Raw genomic sequence first — 19,312 nt, 5'->3', positions numbered from 1 at the left:
CGTGGGGATCTGCTTGTTCCGTGACTTATTTCCATGGGCGTATAATGTGTGACCTTCAATCACAGGGCATTTTAGCCTCAAATATTAATCCTTTGCCGTAGGATATCTGCGTGAGCTTTTCTTTGTTAACCGACTTCGAAAAGGAGAAGGTTCTCAATTCAATTGGTTTTTTTTTATCACCGATTACGCTGAGATTTCCGTCATTCTTCTGTAACGGTGTCGCGAGTCCAGAGATTTTATCTCATCTAAAAATATGCGTACCGCGCTGAAAGAACTTTTTACTTCAATATAAATACCTATTTTAGTGAGGCAGCCCGATAACTAAGACACAGTAACAAATAAAGTTACAGTTTTCTAATTTATTTATTTCATCCGACGTTCCGTGATCTTTGCAGAGCGCGTTTTCAGGCGGACTGACGTGCTATTAAAAGGTGTTACTTTTACGCAAATAACATAAGTAAGAATTACAATTACACACGTTTTAATAAGCGTTGTATCTAAATGTGTAATACTGCCTTAATGATAACATCAACTTCACAATCACTGTCAAATATTACATTACTCTTTTGAATTTTGTTAAAGTTCGTACCAACATAGCGGTATAAAGGTGATGGTTTCCTAGCTGCCTTGTCGTTTAAATATTCGCCAGTTTTCGCCTCTAGGCACGGGGTCAACGTTTCTCGGTACGTCAACAAATCCATCGACAAGAATAACCCGTTACGGTGCATCGGTTTGCAGTAGATTTCCCTCACAAGCGGGCGGTGGACCATTTAATACCAAGCTATGTGTGTGTGCCTTACGTGCTCTATGTCCTATATATCACTCGTGGAATCGGATAAAGCATTCATTATCAATACTCGCTGTTGTGTTGGAATAAAACTGTTTATGTTTAAATATTTATATATGTCTGGCTTATATTAATTATTTTCACGCTTTATCGAAGTTTCATTTTGCAAAAAACTGTAGAATTTTACTAACTTTACAGCTATAAATAAACTAAACAGCAGGATGCCCATTTTCATAGAAGTTGCTTAACCAAAATAGAAGTTGAAATACTCCAGCTGTAGGTGGTAGGAGCTGCAGCAGTATGAATGACGTAAACAACTTTCCACGAAAAAATACTGTTTTTTTCCAATGGCTTCTCCGAAATCAATCCAATAGTACTTAGTTTTTTTATATTAAGGCGCTATAGTCTTACTAGTAACATTTTTGAAAATCTACTCAAAATACTTCTACAAACACTACGGTTCCAATTTTTTGACATGTTTATCTTCATTTCTTTTTCTAAATTATTGCAGTCTCAAAAACACGATGATAAAAAAAACTCTAAAGATTTATTTTATGAAAAATAGGCGTTTTATTTGAACTGTTTTATATTATCATAAAACTATGATAGCTATCAACACTATACTTATTTTATTCGCTAGTTTTAATAAACTTAACTTATTTTAAAATACTAATGTATTTTTAAAATTTCTTCGTAGGTTTTATCAACTTAGTTCAACACTACTAGAATAAAAATATTTTAGTTTATGGGTTTTAGGAATAAAAATTATAGTTAATAAGTATCTATATATATATAGTTTTCAGATAATTTTGTGAACTTTCCTGAACTTGAAGTTAAAAAACACTGCCAGTCAGTGGAGTCTACGATGTAAGTTAATTTAATGAGCTTCAAAAAATTGTACTAAACAATATTTTGTACAAATTATTTTTAATCGAATTTATTTTTATACTACAAACAGCAAACGTTGTATTGCCGATATTAAAATCGCAATACAAAAGTAACTGTTGATCGTAGATGGATGAAAATTTTAAGTTGCATGTATTTTTTAATGCTGACTCATAATCAAACAAATTTAAAAAAAAAATACCGTGGACCACCCCTAACATTAAGGAGGATGAAAAATAAATGTTGTCCGATTCTCAGACCTACCCAATATGCACTCAAAATTTCATGAGAATCGGTCAAGCCGTTTCGAAGGAGTTTAACTAACTAACAAACACCGCGACATGAGAATTTTATATTTTAGATTAATTTACTGATAATTTTTTATTAATTCTTCTTTAATTATTGTGGAATACTACATTGAATAGATAATTTTTAGTATTATCACAAAGTAGGCATAGATACGGTATTATATTATGTTATATGGTATATAAAGTACCCAGTTGTTTCGGATGGGAACCGGTCAGTCCATTAAGTAATTGTGTGAATAAAACTTACAGTTAGATATAAGTAAGACATGCGATAGGCCAACTTGATATTGATAGAATGATCAGTCAAAAACACAAGTAACTACTTATCACTTCCTGCCTGTTTTAAGACAATTGCATAAGCTATGCTATTATGAACCTTATCACAGATTATTTAGAGTGTAACTAGCGGTCTCGACATACTTTATTCTATTATAACTTAATACCGAAGAAAATAAAAAAAAACTGTTAGGCTAAGTAAGATCTATAAGCGTACTTAAGATATATAAAAAGGACTTACTCTCTGCCCAGACTTTACTTGCGTAAACTTAGCTGAGAATAAGCTAATATTTGATTTAGTTTTTATAGTTGTTTGCCAACAAATTATTCTTAGCTTTAGTTAAGACAGCCCAATGCAAAAGTCAAGTTCGCGTATTAACACACTCGAGTCTAAAGTACTCTATCATATTGCCGTTTACGGTATCACGAAAAATACACACAGAATGTCATAGATGAATGAAAACTCCTAAAAAGGCGTATACACAATACAGTTATATCATCCACGTAGACATAAATTTTCACGTGGACAAACTATGTAAAAATTTTATGGGACCGAATCGAACTAAAGAAGAATTACGTAAATCGTATCATAAATCTCAGAGTAATCGGTGTACATAAATAAAAAAATAAAGATCGAATTGCGAACCTCCACCTTTTTGAAGTCAAAAACGGAGTTCAGTAAAAGACTCTCGTATCACGTAACTACACAACATATTATTAAGTAACTATTGCTGTTTATAGCGTCTGTATAAAATATATTTTTACTTGATATTTGCCAGCAAACACGCAATAAATCTTTTTCTCTTTTTTATGGATAAAGATTTCTATGGATAAAGAGGACATATGGTTTATAGGGATACCTGATGGCCAGTTATTACCACCGGCCAAGTTCTCTTGCGACACTCGAGCCGACAAGAAATTGATCTCGGGTTGATTCCAGCGGCCGAATTCCACCACCGGACATTACGTGCAAAGTACCATCCGCATCACGTAGACGTCTGGCATTCCACAACCGCGCGTTTTGTTCGAAATTTCTTGCCTCGCACAGCCACTTTGTGGAATCAACTACCGGCAGCGGTCTTCCCGAACAGATACGACTTAGGGACCTTCAAGAAAAAAGCATACTCGCACCTTAAAGGCCGGCAACGCATTTCTTGACACATGTCATGGACGGTTGCTTCACCTCTCCCAATCCCGTGAGCCTCTTGCCCGTTTGCCCCCTCTCACATAAAAAAAAAAACAATTTTTATATCGTTTTAAAATTAAAAATTAGTATTTATTTTTCATTACAAATCACTGCAGATATATGTGCGACGACTCTGGCTTGTTTCATTTGATTTATATTTATCTATTGCTCGAGAAAATCTTGTACCAAAACATTTCACGTATATCGAAAACCACTCAAGCGATTTGAATGACATTTACTATACGAGGGTTTATGGAGGCGATAATTCGACCTAGCCAGTCTCGTCGACAACGGTCATCTTTCATCGCCATATCACTTACCTATCTATTCTATATATATAAAAATTAATTGCTGTTCGTTAGTCTCGCTAAAACTCGAGGACGGCTGGACCGATTTGGCTTATTTTGTTGAGGTTTAAAAGGTGAATAAATATGAAAGTGTTCGGAATTAAATAAAAACAACAAATTTGTTTTTCCTTTGATGTGTCCATACATAATTTCTATGAGAGAATTTATTGACGCACGGTTTGACAGTTCTGCTGTGAAACAATTTCATTACGACAGCAGGGTGCATATTTTCCGAAATAGTTCTTGATGTTATGATATATTATTGACAAATTCATATAAAAACATTATTTTATTTATTATAAACAGAACAACGTCTGTCGGGTCAACTAGTTTCTTTAAAGATTCATCTCTTTTACTCTTAAGAAGTCACTGAGGTACTAAGTATATTTGTTATTTTAAACCACACTTAGTCAGATAAGCCTGGCACACATCATTTTATCTCCCGAGACAGTTGTGGCTGGCTTTAAGTATTCAATCATAGATAATAATACTTAGATAGCAAGTTTAACGACATATTTTCGAAACCAATTGATTACGTCGTTAACGTGTTTTGCAATATTTTCCAACACGGAACCTGCGCAGGTATTATTCGCACAAGTGCTTATTTGTGATCATTAATAGTGTAACTATTTCCTGTTCTTATTAATTGATATTATTTAATGAATATGGCAATATTAAAAGGTTTTTGACATGCACAGCTGATAATGTGCTCACGATAACATTGACCTCGAAAAAAATAAGTAAATAACGAGATTATGATATTATATTCGTAAGTATATTATATAAATAAATCGCGCGCAAACTATTTAGTTAAGAAAAAAATAATAATATAAGAAACCTCAATATCATTTTTGAAGACCTATTCATTGTTAGCCTACATATGGGTTTGATGAAAAAACCTTATAAGTATGAGGAACCCCCAAAATATATTGTTTTTTTTTTTAATTTTTGTGTGAAAACTTACCAAGTTACAACAGTATAGTTCTTATAGTTTCGGAAAAAGTGGCTGACAAACATGACGAATCCATAAGGGTTCCGTTTTTGCCATTAGTCTACGGAAACCTAAAAAAGTATTGAATGCTCAGTGATTTTAGTAAGAGGTTACAATATACAAGTGATAAGAAGCGACCGGCGGCTGTATTCATCAGTTACATTAACAGTTACTTTTTGCGTGTTGATCATAATGACAAGATAATATAGTGAAAGTTTGAAGTTTGTGGCAAATTCAATTCAGCCGCGCGTCGCGATCTATTGACAACAATCTTAACACGAATGACAGATAATGAAACCGAACAGTTTAGATTTCAATTTGACAAAAGTTCGTTTGTTTGTTTGTTTGTTAAGAAATAGATTGTTCTGCCTGACTTCCTGAGTAATGTTAACAACTAATTCATTCCGACCGTAAAATCCACAGACTATTCGAAATATGTTTCAGACCTGAGAAGAATCGTAGCAAGAAACTTGGTGGGAATGTTTTAAGTAAAAATTTATTCTAAAGAAATTTCAATAGTCTGAGGACGGTCGCTCCATTCCCCTATAAATTCCATAAACTTATAAAATATTCCATAACCTTACTATACAAACATTTTTGAAGTGAAAACTTCTTTGCTACTTTAGTTGACTTTTCTTGGGTATAGAATGTTAAACTCGTATCAAGACACGTGGCCTGATCCAAAATTCGTAAGACCGTCGCGTCGTTGAAATTATGGATGACAGTTGATTTTTCTGAGAGATAAACTTTTTAATGTAAAATAATTGTTAATTTTTTTAAGTATAAATTGTCATTTTTGTGTACGACAGCGCAATAAATGAATATTGTGTTTACATAAAGCTAGTACTTCTACTGGATAAATAAAGCAATTCGTCCGAAGTTATTCCTTAACCATTCCAAAATCCAACCAAACCATCCAATTGCCATAGTACTACCCGATATTTTTTTACAATTAAAAATCGCCCAATAGAAGCCACTACCCAGACTTTTCTGAATAGTAGGCAACACAAGTTTATATTATACTTATAGTTAGTATTCAGAGATAGGTAAACGGGTTGTGTTAACAAGTAGATGCAACTACTAGTTTTAAAACAATAATCAGTGTGAGAAAATATGGGAATCTTTCTAGAATACAGTTATTAATGTTTACTGTTCTTTGGTGGACTCGACAATGTTCTTGGTCCTATCAAACAAAAGCCATCAACTAGAATAATCTTCTAAGAGAAAAAGCAAATTTTATAAAGTTATACTAATATTAAAAACGTTGACATAATATTCATTAAATAATTTGAAAGTAAAAATCTTATTACGGCCTTTGAATTAGAATTTTTATCAGCTGTTTTTGACGCAAGCCAGTGGCGGCAATACATTAATATGTGATCAGTTATTAACTAAACTAATAATTTAACTGTTTAGATGTGTTAACCTACAGATTATCACTGAAAATAACTATTCTAGAACTAAAATTACGACACCACGTAAAAGCAGGTAAGTGAAAATGAACCGTATTTAAAACGCCGAACTGGATTTAGTGAACTTTCATTTTGACATCCATCATAACTGTGACGTTATTCACTGCACTTGCATAGATCACATTTTCGCCGAAATGCGGTATGCGGTTGACCTTACGGTAAGGAAACCATTGATTTTCGCGTGACGTCACGGATACGGCAGTGGCGCAGACAGCCCGCGCCGGTCGCGTCTTGGTGGCGACTGGCTAGCGGCTAGCGGCGGCGACATAACCTAGCCGACACTCGCGACAGCTACTTGCAAGTTGCAGCTAGTCGCAAGAGGAAATACCAGTTGCCATGCGGTCGCCGGCCCTCGTGGCACCCTCGCGACCTTTACATCGATTTATACACCCTTCACAGCTGATTTATACCGACAACAACACATTGACAGTTTATACTCAGATTGTTTTAGTATTCTACCATGAGATGGTTGGTAGATAGTTGAATAATTATTGCGAGTACTATAATCACTAATATTATTATAATCTACACGTTGTTGTAAATGTGTATAATGACAAAAAAGTGTGTGTGTACATATGTATGCACGCAAGAAGTTATACTTTGGCCTAACGAAGCAAAAATAATTGAAATGATTTAGTCTTCGTGCTATTCTACGTTTTTAAAAAGAACAATTTTGTAAAAAACTAGCAAAGATGGCTTTGACGATTAATTATTAAATAATGAATACGGCTGTATGGACTTGAACCCTTTGCCTGTCCGTAATGGACGAAAAAAATAACGAGTGACACAATTGTCAGAAAGTTTTAGAAACCAACTTCAACCTGTTACTTTTGTGTTACAGTAATTCGCGCGCATCTTAACATTTCTTAATTTTTTTTCATAACGCGCCTAAAGAAGCATAACTTTAAAAACAGCTGTTTCCTAAATGCAAATTAATGTTTACATGTGAATGATACCAAAATAATTTTATCTGCCTATTTATTCTACTTCTGATTTTGGGGAGATTTTACTGACAGATATCCATCCCATGATAGAGCTGTATTTTAATTTTAGAATGTTAATTAGCGTTGTGTGTAAAATTATTAAAAAGAAAACATAAACGAATTTCGATTGCTAGAAATGCCCTCAAAGACTTTATGAATGCAAGGTCGCGGGCAACTCTTGTTGAATTAATTAAATATTGACATCAACTATTTTTTTAATATTTGTTTAACCTGATGAAAAGAAATGAGTAATACTCATTTTTTTTCTGCATAACTCTACTGAATTATTACTAACGTTATTTTCAACAATGTGTTACAAGTGGCACTTACCTAAATATTTGTCTGCAATTGATGAATGAAAAAAACTCATTACCATTATTTTTTTTATAATAACACTCCAACTGGTACCTATTGGTTTCATCTAGATCCTAGGTACTATTTAAAACATACGTTAAACTCATTATTTTGATCTTCATATGCGCAAAGTTTAACAAGGCAGTAATTGCTCATGATTTCACGCAGGCGTTAAATTCCCTAATACATAATAATAAATAAGAGATTTTCATCATATCTCTGGAACCATAAGGCGTAGAGACTTGAAATTTGGAAGTAATATTTCTTTCGCGGATATAAGAGGGGGCAAACGGGCAAGAGGTTCATGTTGGGAGTGGTGAGGCAACCGCCGATGGACATCCGCAACAACAGGTGTCAAGAGGTGGCCTATTTATTATCATTATACGAGGACTCCCACGGCTATGCCACATGATAGATACATAGATATAACATTTTACTGAAAGAATACTTTATTTTAATATAAAAATAAATTTAAACTGCCTTCATAGATTTTAAAATAATTACCTAATGGAGACTGTAATCGAACATTGTAATGTCAGTTAAATACACGGTAATGTAAACTTTTAATTTTCTGAACTTTTACATCATATGTTAAAATTTATGGTGTTCCTTTTATTTCTTATAATATGTTATTATGTTATGTAGCAAAAAATAAGCATTAAGATGAAGCCCTTCGATCGATATGATAAAGCTACAGGGTTATTTCTTCTCGTTTCGCGGGTTCGATTCCCGGTTCAATCACGCAGTTATATATTACTAGCCGATACCCAGCGACGTCGTTCGCGTACGTATTTTTACACCTTGGGTTACATTACTGGACTTTTAGTAGGGACCCCTAATTTTTTGAAAATGTAATATAGTCTATAACACCCGGGGATAATGTAGCTTCCCAACAGTGAAAGAATTATTCAAATCGGTTCAGTAGTTGCGGAACCTATTCAATGCAAACAAACAACCAATCAAATCTTTCCTCTTTATAATATTAGTATAGATATGTGTACTTTTGTGTGTGTTAGCCTAAAAACCGAGAACCGGCAACATGACTACTCCGAGCAATACAGTTACGTTAATGCCGGATAGATGGCGCTGGTGGCACATTAATTATAATATGCCTTTTTTAGGTGAAGAGAAGCGCACTGGGCAGGTGCCCAGTTGCAGGTATAAGTTTTATAAAACATATCTAATGTATGTTTGTTCACCTGAAACACGAAAGCCGTTAGCCCAATTAAAAATGATTGAATTGCTAACTACTCATCAAAATATCTGTTGGCGCCCCTCTCGGGATGTCCTACCATTGCCTGGTAAGGAGTGTAATGCCTATCCAATGGCCGCGTCGCAGAACAGCAGCGACCTGTCGCGTTTGGCATAACAAGTCAGCAGATTGGGATAGGATGCGTTCCTTTTTCTCTTTCTACCCTTGGGGCATGGTTTGTTTCCCTTCGGATGATCCCAATGCCTGCGCCGTTGCAGTAGCCGATGTGATAATATTCCATGCCTTGCTTCGATGTTTTCAGAACATGTAGGGATCGATGGAAGTGGATCCGAAGTGCAATGATCGAAAGAGGAAATATAACCGTGCATCCAGATTTTTTAAACATCAAATCGCCCGTGGGAAATCGAAGCACTTTGTTTAAATAGGCGAGCAGCTTTCTAATTACCCGACTGGAACTGGATTTGTGCGCGTGCAATGCAGAGCACTGCTGCTAACTGCTCGGGGATCCGGGCTAGATCACTTGGCGTTGCGAAGAGAAGTTACTACATACGTACACCGAACTGATATAGGCTAGTTTTTATTGGATCGTTCAAAGACTTGTCAAAGTTAGCAATTTTAATCACAAGTGACAACTTACTAGTGATGGGTGAAACTCATAATATTTTATCAATATTAAACTTAGTTTGGGCATAAATACTGTTACAATTAAAAATAAACAAAAGGTTACATTTGAATTTGGAATATGTCATTTTAATATGATTGTTCATTGAGTTTTCTTATCTTGGCGCCAATACATTGTGCAATATTTTGCGATATTAAAATAGAGTGGGGTAAAGAGAACCGAATCGCTGTGTTTGCAATACACAAAGTAGGTATGGAGCCAAATGCAATTTTCAAAACTCTCCATACTCGAATCGATTACGGTATAACGGAATAATAAAGAAACATCTTAATTTTAACAGTAAAATAGTAAACGACTTACTATAAATATAGAAATAGAGACTAAGTGTTGGATTGTAAAATGTATTTATTTTGTATACATAAACCCTTCAAAAATAATAAGTGTTTGGGTTTTTTTTTAATTAAATAAGCCAATCGTATGTTGATATATTTATCAGTCACGCACTTTATTAAATAAATTTCGTCTTTTTTTCGCATTTTGACACTAATGGTATCAGGACGAGTATCTGATAAGTTCCTATAGAAACAGGAAACATAATGAATACTTACTGAGTAAGGGGAATCTACTGGAGCCATGTTTGACCACAGGAATGCTGGTTGCGCTCAAGTCGCTCTGCGAGCTGTGCATGCTGCTCTTGCCGCTGCCGTTCGCTGAGCCCTTCTCCATGCGCATACGCATGTGGCGACTGCAAAATATTTTTTATTAATCATCAAAAAATATGAATTATTGAAAAAAGACGACAAGGAACAAGGTTATTGACTTTCTTGACAGATTGTGTTCGAACTTCATAATGTTTATCGTTTGACTTTTTATTTTCACTGACTTAACACCTGGTGTTAAGTGAGCACCGCCGCCCACATTCTCTTGCAACACCATAGGAATCACAGGAGCGTTGCCGGCCTTTAAGGAAGGTGTACGCGCTTTTTTGAAGGCACCGCACAAGGAAGCTCACTCCACAGCTTTGTAGTACATGGAAGAAAGCTCCTTGAAAACCGCACTGTGGAGGACCGCCACACATCCAGATGGTGGGGATGATATCCTAACTTGTGGTGGGTCGTGCGACGGTGGAATTCGGCGGTAGGAAATAGGTGGAACAGATCTTATAAATCCTACACAGTATCAGTTTCCATAAGTTACAAATGGCAATCATAGCGAAGAAAAAAATGGACTCGATAGGAACATGGATATTTATTGCTGGACAAGAATAGTCCTTGAAAACTAGAATACTAACTGGTGCTGTAAAAGAAAAGTACAGACGTCTACATCCAATAATGTATCACCTTACCTTACAGCCCTAGTTTTGAAAACAGGTCTTATTTTGTTTTTTTTAAAGCTAATCTGCAGTATCATTAACTATGAGTAAATACGTGATAAGTAGAAAGTCAGAGAGAAAGACATACCTAAGGTAATTTCAATAGCTCCCTCTTTTCAGTTAACCAATTTGCTTTTTCGAGGCTTGGCTAACCCAATTAGGACTAAGTAGTCCTAATTGGGTTGGCCAAGCGCTCCTTGCAATTTGGTGACTAGCGTTAAGGACCTCGTCCAAAACGTAAAGTCGGTATTTCTAAATATTTCATATAATATTATTATATAATTTTAATTATTATATTTACCTTTTAGGTTTTGTATTCGGATTTGGCGATTTAGAACTCAGCATTCGCGTAACACTACAAGATGTTTGTGAGCGTTGTAAAGAAAATGAACAATCAACTTTTGCCTTGACGTCCTTAAACGGGCTTATTTTGTAATCAGACTTTAATTCTAGGATATTCTTTTTTAAGAAACTGCGTTCTTGCTTTTTTGCTGTTTTTGTAACACTATTTGGAGTGCTTGTATCAGAATCTATCTTTTTACTTTGCAACATAGTTTTAAGTTTGCTTGGAACATCGCGCTTCGGCATTTTGTATTTCTTTAGCGTAAAACGTTTCTCCTCCTTATTTTTTTCGTTACATTTCATTTCTTTTTCACTGTTTAGCGAATTTCTTTTACTTGGGATTTTGGGTGTTTCGTCTCCAATTATGCGTGTTACACTTGTATCTTTACCATCTAATGAAGTGTTTAAGGGAGAATAATATATATTATTCTCTTTTGATATATCCAAATGTTTCTGGCTACAATCTGAATGACTAGATATTGTGGAAGTCGGCGATATGTCATTTAGTATATTTAAAAATACAGGCGACGTTCGATGATTTTCAAAATCCGTATAAACTCCGCTAGATTCCATGCATGAATCCTCACTCCTATTAACAATTAACGGATGGTTTCCATTTTTATTTTTACCTCCATACAGTGCGCCATCTATAACTTGTGCTCTTCTATCACCTCTATGCATGTGATCATCTAATCCATCGGCGTCACTTTCTGTAAAGAAGTCAGAGTCGGTCATAGGGTCAGGCCTTCTTGGTACTGGAATATTCTGCCAGTCCATGTCTATACCATCTTCACGTGGTCCAACAATACGTTCTGCACTCCTACTTACAGGCCGCGACATTTCACCATCGCCTTGATAGCCATCCAAGCTTGTAATGCTAGTTATGCTTGTTATAAAACTATTTGAAACTTTAGATGTGTCCATAGATTTTGTGTAATCGTTACTTTTACTATCAGAGAATGTATTAGAATCCAGAAGAGTAGAAGCAGAAAACTGTGAGTATGTACTTATTTCGCCATTGATATCAGAATTATCCAGTGGCAAATCATCAGGAGATGGTGTTTGTTCTATTCTGTTTGATATGATATGAGTGGAGTTATTACCTTCCAATGCTACATCTAAATGTACTGTATTATCAGCAAGACAGCTTGGTGGTTCTAGAATGCTACCATGAACTGAAGGTAAAAATTCATCTTCAATAAGATCACTATGGCATAGTTCAGCCTGTTCTAGTGTGTCATCCTGATCAATATTAGGATGAACAGATTTACTTAAAATATTGTCAAAAGTTGATTTTGATAAGTCACTAGAATTTTTCGCTACTTTGCCATCGTTTTTATTATTCCCAATAATGTTCATGGCTTCTATATGGCTGAGCCTTCCACTTAGGTCATGCGGATTACGCACATTTATATGTAATACATCATTGTGAATTGTCGATGCTGCGGAATTAGTTTCAGTCTTATCAGTGGAAGGAGTATCGCCTTTGTCGGGTGTGTTCGTATCCGAAAAACATGGTAAATTCTCCACAGTTGGTGAAAACGAGTTTTCTAAATAACAAATATCATCCATTTGATCTGGCGTTAATATACCCAAACTGTCATCTAAAGAATTTTCTTCATTATTTCTACTTAAAGAGTTATCGTTCGGACTTAAATTCGTTTCGATATTTCGAGAATAGGCATGCGTTTTGAGCTGAAGGCACAAATCTGATCTAGAATGTGTTTTAAAAGAATTAATTGAGCGATAATTAAGATCCTTTTCACAAGAGTATTCAAATTCCTTCATCGGTTTGTTATCAAAATTTAATACATTTGGTAATCTTTCTATACTCTCCGTTGTGTAAGAGCATCTATTTTTATTTAGTAACCATTCTTCATTTTCTTGCTTCTGAAGGACTTCATTAACCAAAGACTCTTCTGTTTTCTCTTGATTAAATGACGCAGATTTGTCCTGACGATCAAAGTATAATAGGCTATATGGTCCTGATACATCCCCTTCTTTATCTTCAACCAGCTGTTGTGAATTATCATTAATCATACTTCTAGTTCGATTATCAACATTATCATCTTGTTTCTTAGTGATTTCATTTAACTTGTCACGAATCTCCGGAATCTTAGAATTGTTCATTTTACTTTTATCGATCTTAAAATTTATTCGAGGTATTAATGAATAAAATGGTTTAAAATACAATTTATCTTTTACTTCATTTTTAGTTTTATCGATATCCTTTAGTACTGGACATGAGTTGTTGACTTCGGCAGAATGTAAGTTTCCGATTTTTTTAAACTGCTTCAAGTTAGAACCGGTGGTGTTTATGGATCTTGTCTTTTCATCTTGATCATCGGGAATCTGGAAAAGCAAAAGAGATATCGTTATTTTTTAATAATAATAAATTATTCTACATTATTAATCACTTTGACTTTCGGTAAACAATAATTTCAATAATAAATATCAAAAAGAATTTGATTGATAAGAATCTTTCTTGTACGGTTTGAGTTAATATTATTTTTAACTACTATGAACACAATTTTTCTTAATAATTCCGGTAACAAGCAATTTATTGTTTGTACAAGAGTTTTGGATTTTGGAGTTTTGGATCACCCAAGATGGACCGACGATCTGGTGAAGATCGCCGGAATACGTTGGAAGTGGGGTAGCGCAGGATAGATCGTCGTGGAAATCTTAGGGTGCAGGTCTTTGTCCAGCATTGGACGTCTTCCGGCTGATGATGATTGGATCACCCTAAAAATGTAAATGTTGTGAAAAGCGTGTAACGTTTGGGTCCGAGAATTTCAATTTTCAAAACTGCCAATGCAATATGCATATCTTAAATAAGTTCACGTCGCAGAAACTGATATAAAAAATATCTTGTGTTGTCAGTCTCTGACAGTCGCTAACAGTACAAGATCCCACTGTTTGATTCTGATTTTACCAGTGGGAGGTTCCTTTGCACATGAAGCTGGCTAGATTATGGGTACCACAACGGCGCCTATTTCTGCCGTGAAGCAGTTATTCAGGCAGACTCAGGATTCTGAAAACCCCAAAAATTCTGAGCGGCACTACAATTGCGCTCGTCACCATGAGACATAAGATGTTAAGTCTCATTTGCCCAGTAATTTCACTAGCTACGGCGCCCTTCAGACCGAAACACAGTAATGTTTACACATTACTGCTTCACGGCAGAAATAGGCGCCGTTGTGGTACCCATTATTTAGCCGCATCCTGTGCAAAGGAGCCTCCCACTTGTATCGGTATTGTGATATAGATTTCATCTTCAGATTCATATTTATTTTAATACTTTTTGTATCGCAACATACAAATACTTCAGTCGAATTGAGAACCTCATTTGTTTTTGATGTCGTATGAGAATGAAAACACAATTTATAAGTATGTATTCGCCATGATATTAATATATCTAGATTGTCCTATGTAATATGTATGCCCATTTATTGAAACAAACAATTCATTTATTCAATGTACGTACAGATTGAGCGTATCTGTGTTTTCAGATACCGCAAGTGTCTTTATATACTTCTTACGGTCGTTAATATAATATTGACACAATCTTACACAAATTATCTTGCCCCTAACTAGACATAGCCTGTACTATAAGTACAAGACAACGATATATTTAATACAATATACTTACTTAAACATACATATAAACATCCTTGACTCGGAAACAAACATCCATATTCCATATTCATTATATAAATGATTGCACCTACCGGTATTCGAACCCGGGACCTCTAGCTTAGTAGTCAGGGTCACTAACCATTCGGCTATATTTGATTTAATCAATAGTTATAATGAAAAACACTAGAAACATATATAATTATCGTCAGGCATTTATTGAAATGAACTTAGTAATAGTGTGATAGCTATGTATGTTTGTGTATGATATTATATTATATTATATTAACAGGAATTAAAAACTATTTAACTATTAAAAACTATTAATTGGTTGTATTTTGCTCTGAAAATATACCCATATATATACAATTCATGTGCTAAGTTATTCTGTATGTATTTTATTCATAATTATTAATTAAATACTAATATGAACGTCATACAGACGCTTTCTATAAGCGATCTCTAGTTTACGATTATTTAGAATCTATCGTCAGTCCACCGTGGATTAATCTTCAAACTACTATAATATAAAAAATATTTTATGGGTACCACAACGGCGCCTATTTGTGTCGTGAAGTATTAATGTGTAAACATTACTGTGTTTCGGTCTGAAGGGCGCCGTAGCTAGTGATATTGCTGGCAAATGAGAACATCTTATGACTCAAGGTGACGACCGCAATTGTAGTGCCGCTCAGAATTTTTTAAGAATCCTAAACGGCACTAAATTGTAATGGGCAGGGCGTATCAATTACCATCAGCTGAACGTCCTGCTCGTCCCGTATTTTCATAATAAAAATTATAAACAGTTGACGTAAGCAAGCAAACATAACCAACGAAAAAAATAAGCTATTTTTTGGAGCACGCTCCCGTCGAAATGGTTTCGGTTCAGCGGGCCGTCACAGGGGGTGACCTCATTGTACTCCAACACTTTAGTCGTAACTTAAACGAGTGTACGTACATGAGATTAGAAAGAACACAAAATTCTATCGTATTTCGAGGATAGTTACATTAGGTGCTGTCCACATACACACGGCGAGTAAAAGAGGCGAGTCTTGCCCTGTGGTCGGCAAAGTGCGGCCCCAGAGCCGCATGTAGCTCTTTGGCTCCTCAAGTGCGGCTCTGGCACAATAGTAGCTTGAAATACAAATTACTGGATTTAAAAAGAAGGAGATATGGTGCTCTAAATTCGAACGTCTTTGTGTTGAATTGGAAATATTGGAGACGGAAAAATGAGATCTTAATTCAGAGCACAAGTGGTCTGCTTTGACTTGGAGACAGCAGTCAGCTGAAAAACATAGCTTTTGCTGTTCTTTCCCTATTCAGTTTTACATAATATATGATATGAGAACAATTTTTTTCAAGCATTAACAAGAGTAAACTGAGAAGTCATCTTATTGATGAGAACTTGGAATCATGTTTACCTTACATTAAAAACAATAACTTACAAATCTGACTAATTCATACTTTCCATGGAGATGCAAGCAAATTTAGTTTTATAGTAACTTACTCGTACTACTTATTTAGTGTAATATAAAATTACTAAACAAGCAGATTTGGCTCCCAATTTTTATTGTTCATAATTGGCTCTTTGGTTAATAAGTTTAGACCACTGGCCTAAACAACTGACCTGTATAAAGACCACTGGACAGACTGTTCCCTATGTTTGACAGCAATTTTTTTGTGCCTTGAAGCGCCACTCGCGAGCGTCCAGGGAACTAATTTTGACGTATAATACAAATGGCTGCGAAGGAACGCAGAATACTCCGAAGTGTTTTTGCATTTTGAATTAATTTCGTTCGTTTTCCGTGTTATTTGTACTTCAAGAATCAACGTTATAAAGAACACATATTTTTTTGTAAATAGTTTCCCACCATCTATCGATGTTTGCCGAGGTTGTCATCACTTGTTTTAGTACCGCAGAATCTCGCTACATGGCCAACAGCGCCAAAATGACGAATATTAAACAGGCACAAAAGCAATTTGACAGCCGCCAGTCCAGTGGTATATACGAGTAGTAGAGATCAGTGCTAATAGCCTATATACATAGTCCGATTTGGTACGGCCGGACCATCGGACGGTCCGGTGGGCGCCTCGCACCAATTGGCCAGCGTCGTAGTCGGTACGGTCGGGACAGTACGTAACAAGAGTAATTTTGTGCGATGGACAATACTAAATACCATCGAATATGGTGAGTTACCGGATCGCCGCTGATGGTTCGGCGATCGAGCACCCGCGTGCCATGGAGCAATTTTTTTTTGTATGGAATAGGAGGACAAACGTGCGTACGGGTCACCTGGTGTTAAGTGATCACCGCCGCCCACATTCTCTTGCAACACCAGAGGAATCACAAGAGCGTTGCCGGCCTTTAAGGAAGGTGTACGCGCTTTTTTTGAAGGTACCCATGTCGTATCGTCCCGGAAACACCGCACAAGGAAGCTCATTCCACAGCTTAGTAGTACGAGGAAGAAAGCTCGCGTGCGCGAAAGTGCGAAGGTGGAATAACTGTGGCAACCCTACCAATGAATTTGATATTTTGAAACATTTCATTTATTTAAAATTTTTCGTGAAAACTTATTTTTTAAGTGATTTAAAAAACAGGATGAGTGAGTACCTCATATCTCCATGCGCGGTGTCTCTAGGTTAGGACGATAGGACATGGGTACCTTTACTCTTAAGTATTGATATTATCTACGTGTAATATAGCCTTGCAACTCAATATAAATGTTGTTGTGGTCAGTGTGATATTGAGAAAGTTGAAGGTGTTCTGCCATGGTGATTAAATATCTAGTTACCTACTCAAACATCGAAAATCGATGTAGGAAATTGGAATAATATTAAGGTGATATTAAAACCTTAATTAAAAAACTTCGGCCGCTACGATCTGATTCGATAGTTACCTTTAAACATGCCGTAATTAAAGCAGGCAACGATATTGCTGTTATTTAAAATGTTAAAATTGATAGGCCTTAAGTGCTTTTTTGTTTGCTCTTTTTGCTTCGTAGTAATCTGCAGGAACAATGAGCCACTCCTTTGATTAGTAAATCTGTTTCAATTGTAATCTACGGAGGCCATAAACTGTAGAAAACTTTCTCTCCAGCAAACTCTCTCTATCTCTCTAACTCTCTCCAACAAACTATCTCTCTCTGACCCATTTTGGTAAGGTTCGGGGGATGTCATGTCTTTTAAGGCAGTTTCAAAATATGAAGAAATACAAACAAATCACGTGTCGAAGTGATTTTATGAAACTTAGCGGAATTAACACTAAAGACAATAATGTTTAACATTTTCAGTCGCGGTCATCACTTACTGACCACCAGATGAATCTTTGTATCCTGCTTTTAAGAAAGTATTGGGAGTTGTAGAGACTGCTGATAGATGTGAATGGAGCGAAAACCGTCAGGCTATTTAATTATAAATGTTTTTGGTCGTATATTATACTAAAAAGATTACAGCCTGAGTCTTTGTCTACCACCCTTCCTGTGAGTGGAGTCTGATGGGACAGGTGTGAGTTGTAACATCCTCAATGCGACCAACCTTTATGTTAGAACGGGCAAGGGCTCGGAGAGCTGATTACGCCCCAGGTCCTGGAGTTTTGGTTTTTTTGCCTCCAGTTGCTTGTAATTTAATGTATAGAGCTGTGATACCTAATGTCTTGCACTTCTCGGCAACATCCTGAGCTGCCACCATAACAGCATAAGGAGAAGTTTATACTTCATTGTAATCATATTTTTATGAAAGAAAAAGAGACCGCTGAGTTTGTTGCACCCGTTCTTTTCAGGTCTGAGGCTCGCTATTTCGAATGGGTGGTAGTTTTTTTTGTCATTCATTAAGTGATTTTAAATCCTATTTTGAAACAAAATATTTGAATGTGAATTTCACGAAACTTGGCTAGGTGGGTGTGTTTGTTAAAACTATATTGTTATTTGATTCATGCTGAACAGATGCAACAACTACACAACAAACCTGAGTTTGCTTATTCAAGAACAGCAATGCAAGTCTCAAAGATTTTCCAGATGGCGTAATAATAATGATTTTTAGGGTAAAATTACACAATTATGTTTTATTAAACCATAGTAGTTTTGGTAGTAATATAGAACAATCGTTTTTAGGGTTCCGTAGCCAAATGGCAAAAAACGGAACCCTTATGGATTCATCATTTTTGTCTGTCTGTCCGTCCGTATGTCACAGTCACTTTTTTCCGAAACTATAAGAACTATACTGTTGAAACTTGGTATGTAGATGTATTATGTGAACCGCATTAGTATTTTACACAAAAATAGAAAAAAAAATTGGGGCTCCCTTTACCTAGAACTTAAACTCAAAAATCTTTTTTATGGATAGGTCTTCAAAAATGATATTAAGGTTTTTAATATCATTTTTTGTAAACTGAATAGTTTGCGCGAGAGACACATCCAAAGTGGTAAAATGTGTCCCTGTTGCTTCTAAAATAAGAGAATGACAAAACCAAAAAAATATATGATATACATTACCATGCAAACTTCCACGATAGCGCAAAAAAAGAATGCTAGGAGATTTCT

The 19,312-nt window shown here is 35.6% G+C and overlaps 1 protein-coding gene across 4 annotated transcripts in view; it reads right to left on the bottom strand.

The window, feature by feature from the left end:
• LOC126965357 (myosin-2 heavy chain, non muscle) overlaps positions 1-19,312 on the bottom strand; it is a 160,209-nt gene that overhangs the window by 107,099 nt on the left and 33,798 nt on the right. For 3 of the 4 annotated variants that reach the window (XM_050808895.1, XM_050808896.1, XM_050808894.1), the window contains exon 1: positions 6,285-6,503. Coding sequence is in view for 1 of the 4 variants with exons in the window: in XM_050808893.1 (XP_050664850.1) it covers positions 10,033-10,169; positions 11,098-13,490 (2,530 nt within the window). In the remaining 3 variants the exon portion in view is untranslated. Of the gene's footprint in view, positions 1-6,284; positions 6,504-10,032; positions 10,170-11,097; positions 13,491-19,312 lie in introns of those variants that run through there. The other variant, XM_050808893.1, reaches the window with a different exon arrangement.

This window comes from Leptidea sinapis, chromosome 7 (genome assembly GCF_905404315.1).
Source record: "Leptidea sinapis chromosome 7, ilLepSina1.1, whole genome shotgun sequence".
NCBI classification, from domain to species: domain Eukaryota; kingdom Metazoa; phylum Arthropoda; class Insecta; order Lepidoptera; family Pieridae; genus Leptidea; species Leptidea sinapis.
Note: the sequence above shows the minus strand (reverse complement) of the source record. Positions and strands in the feature narration are given on the sequence as shown.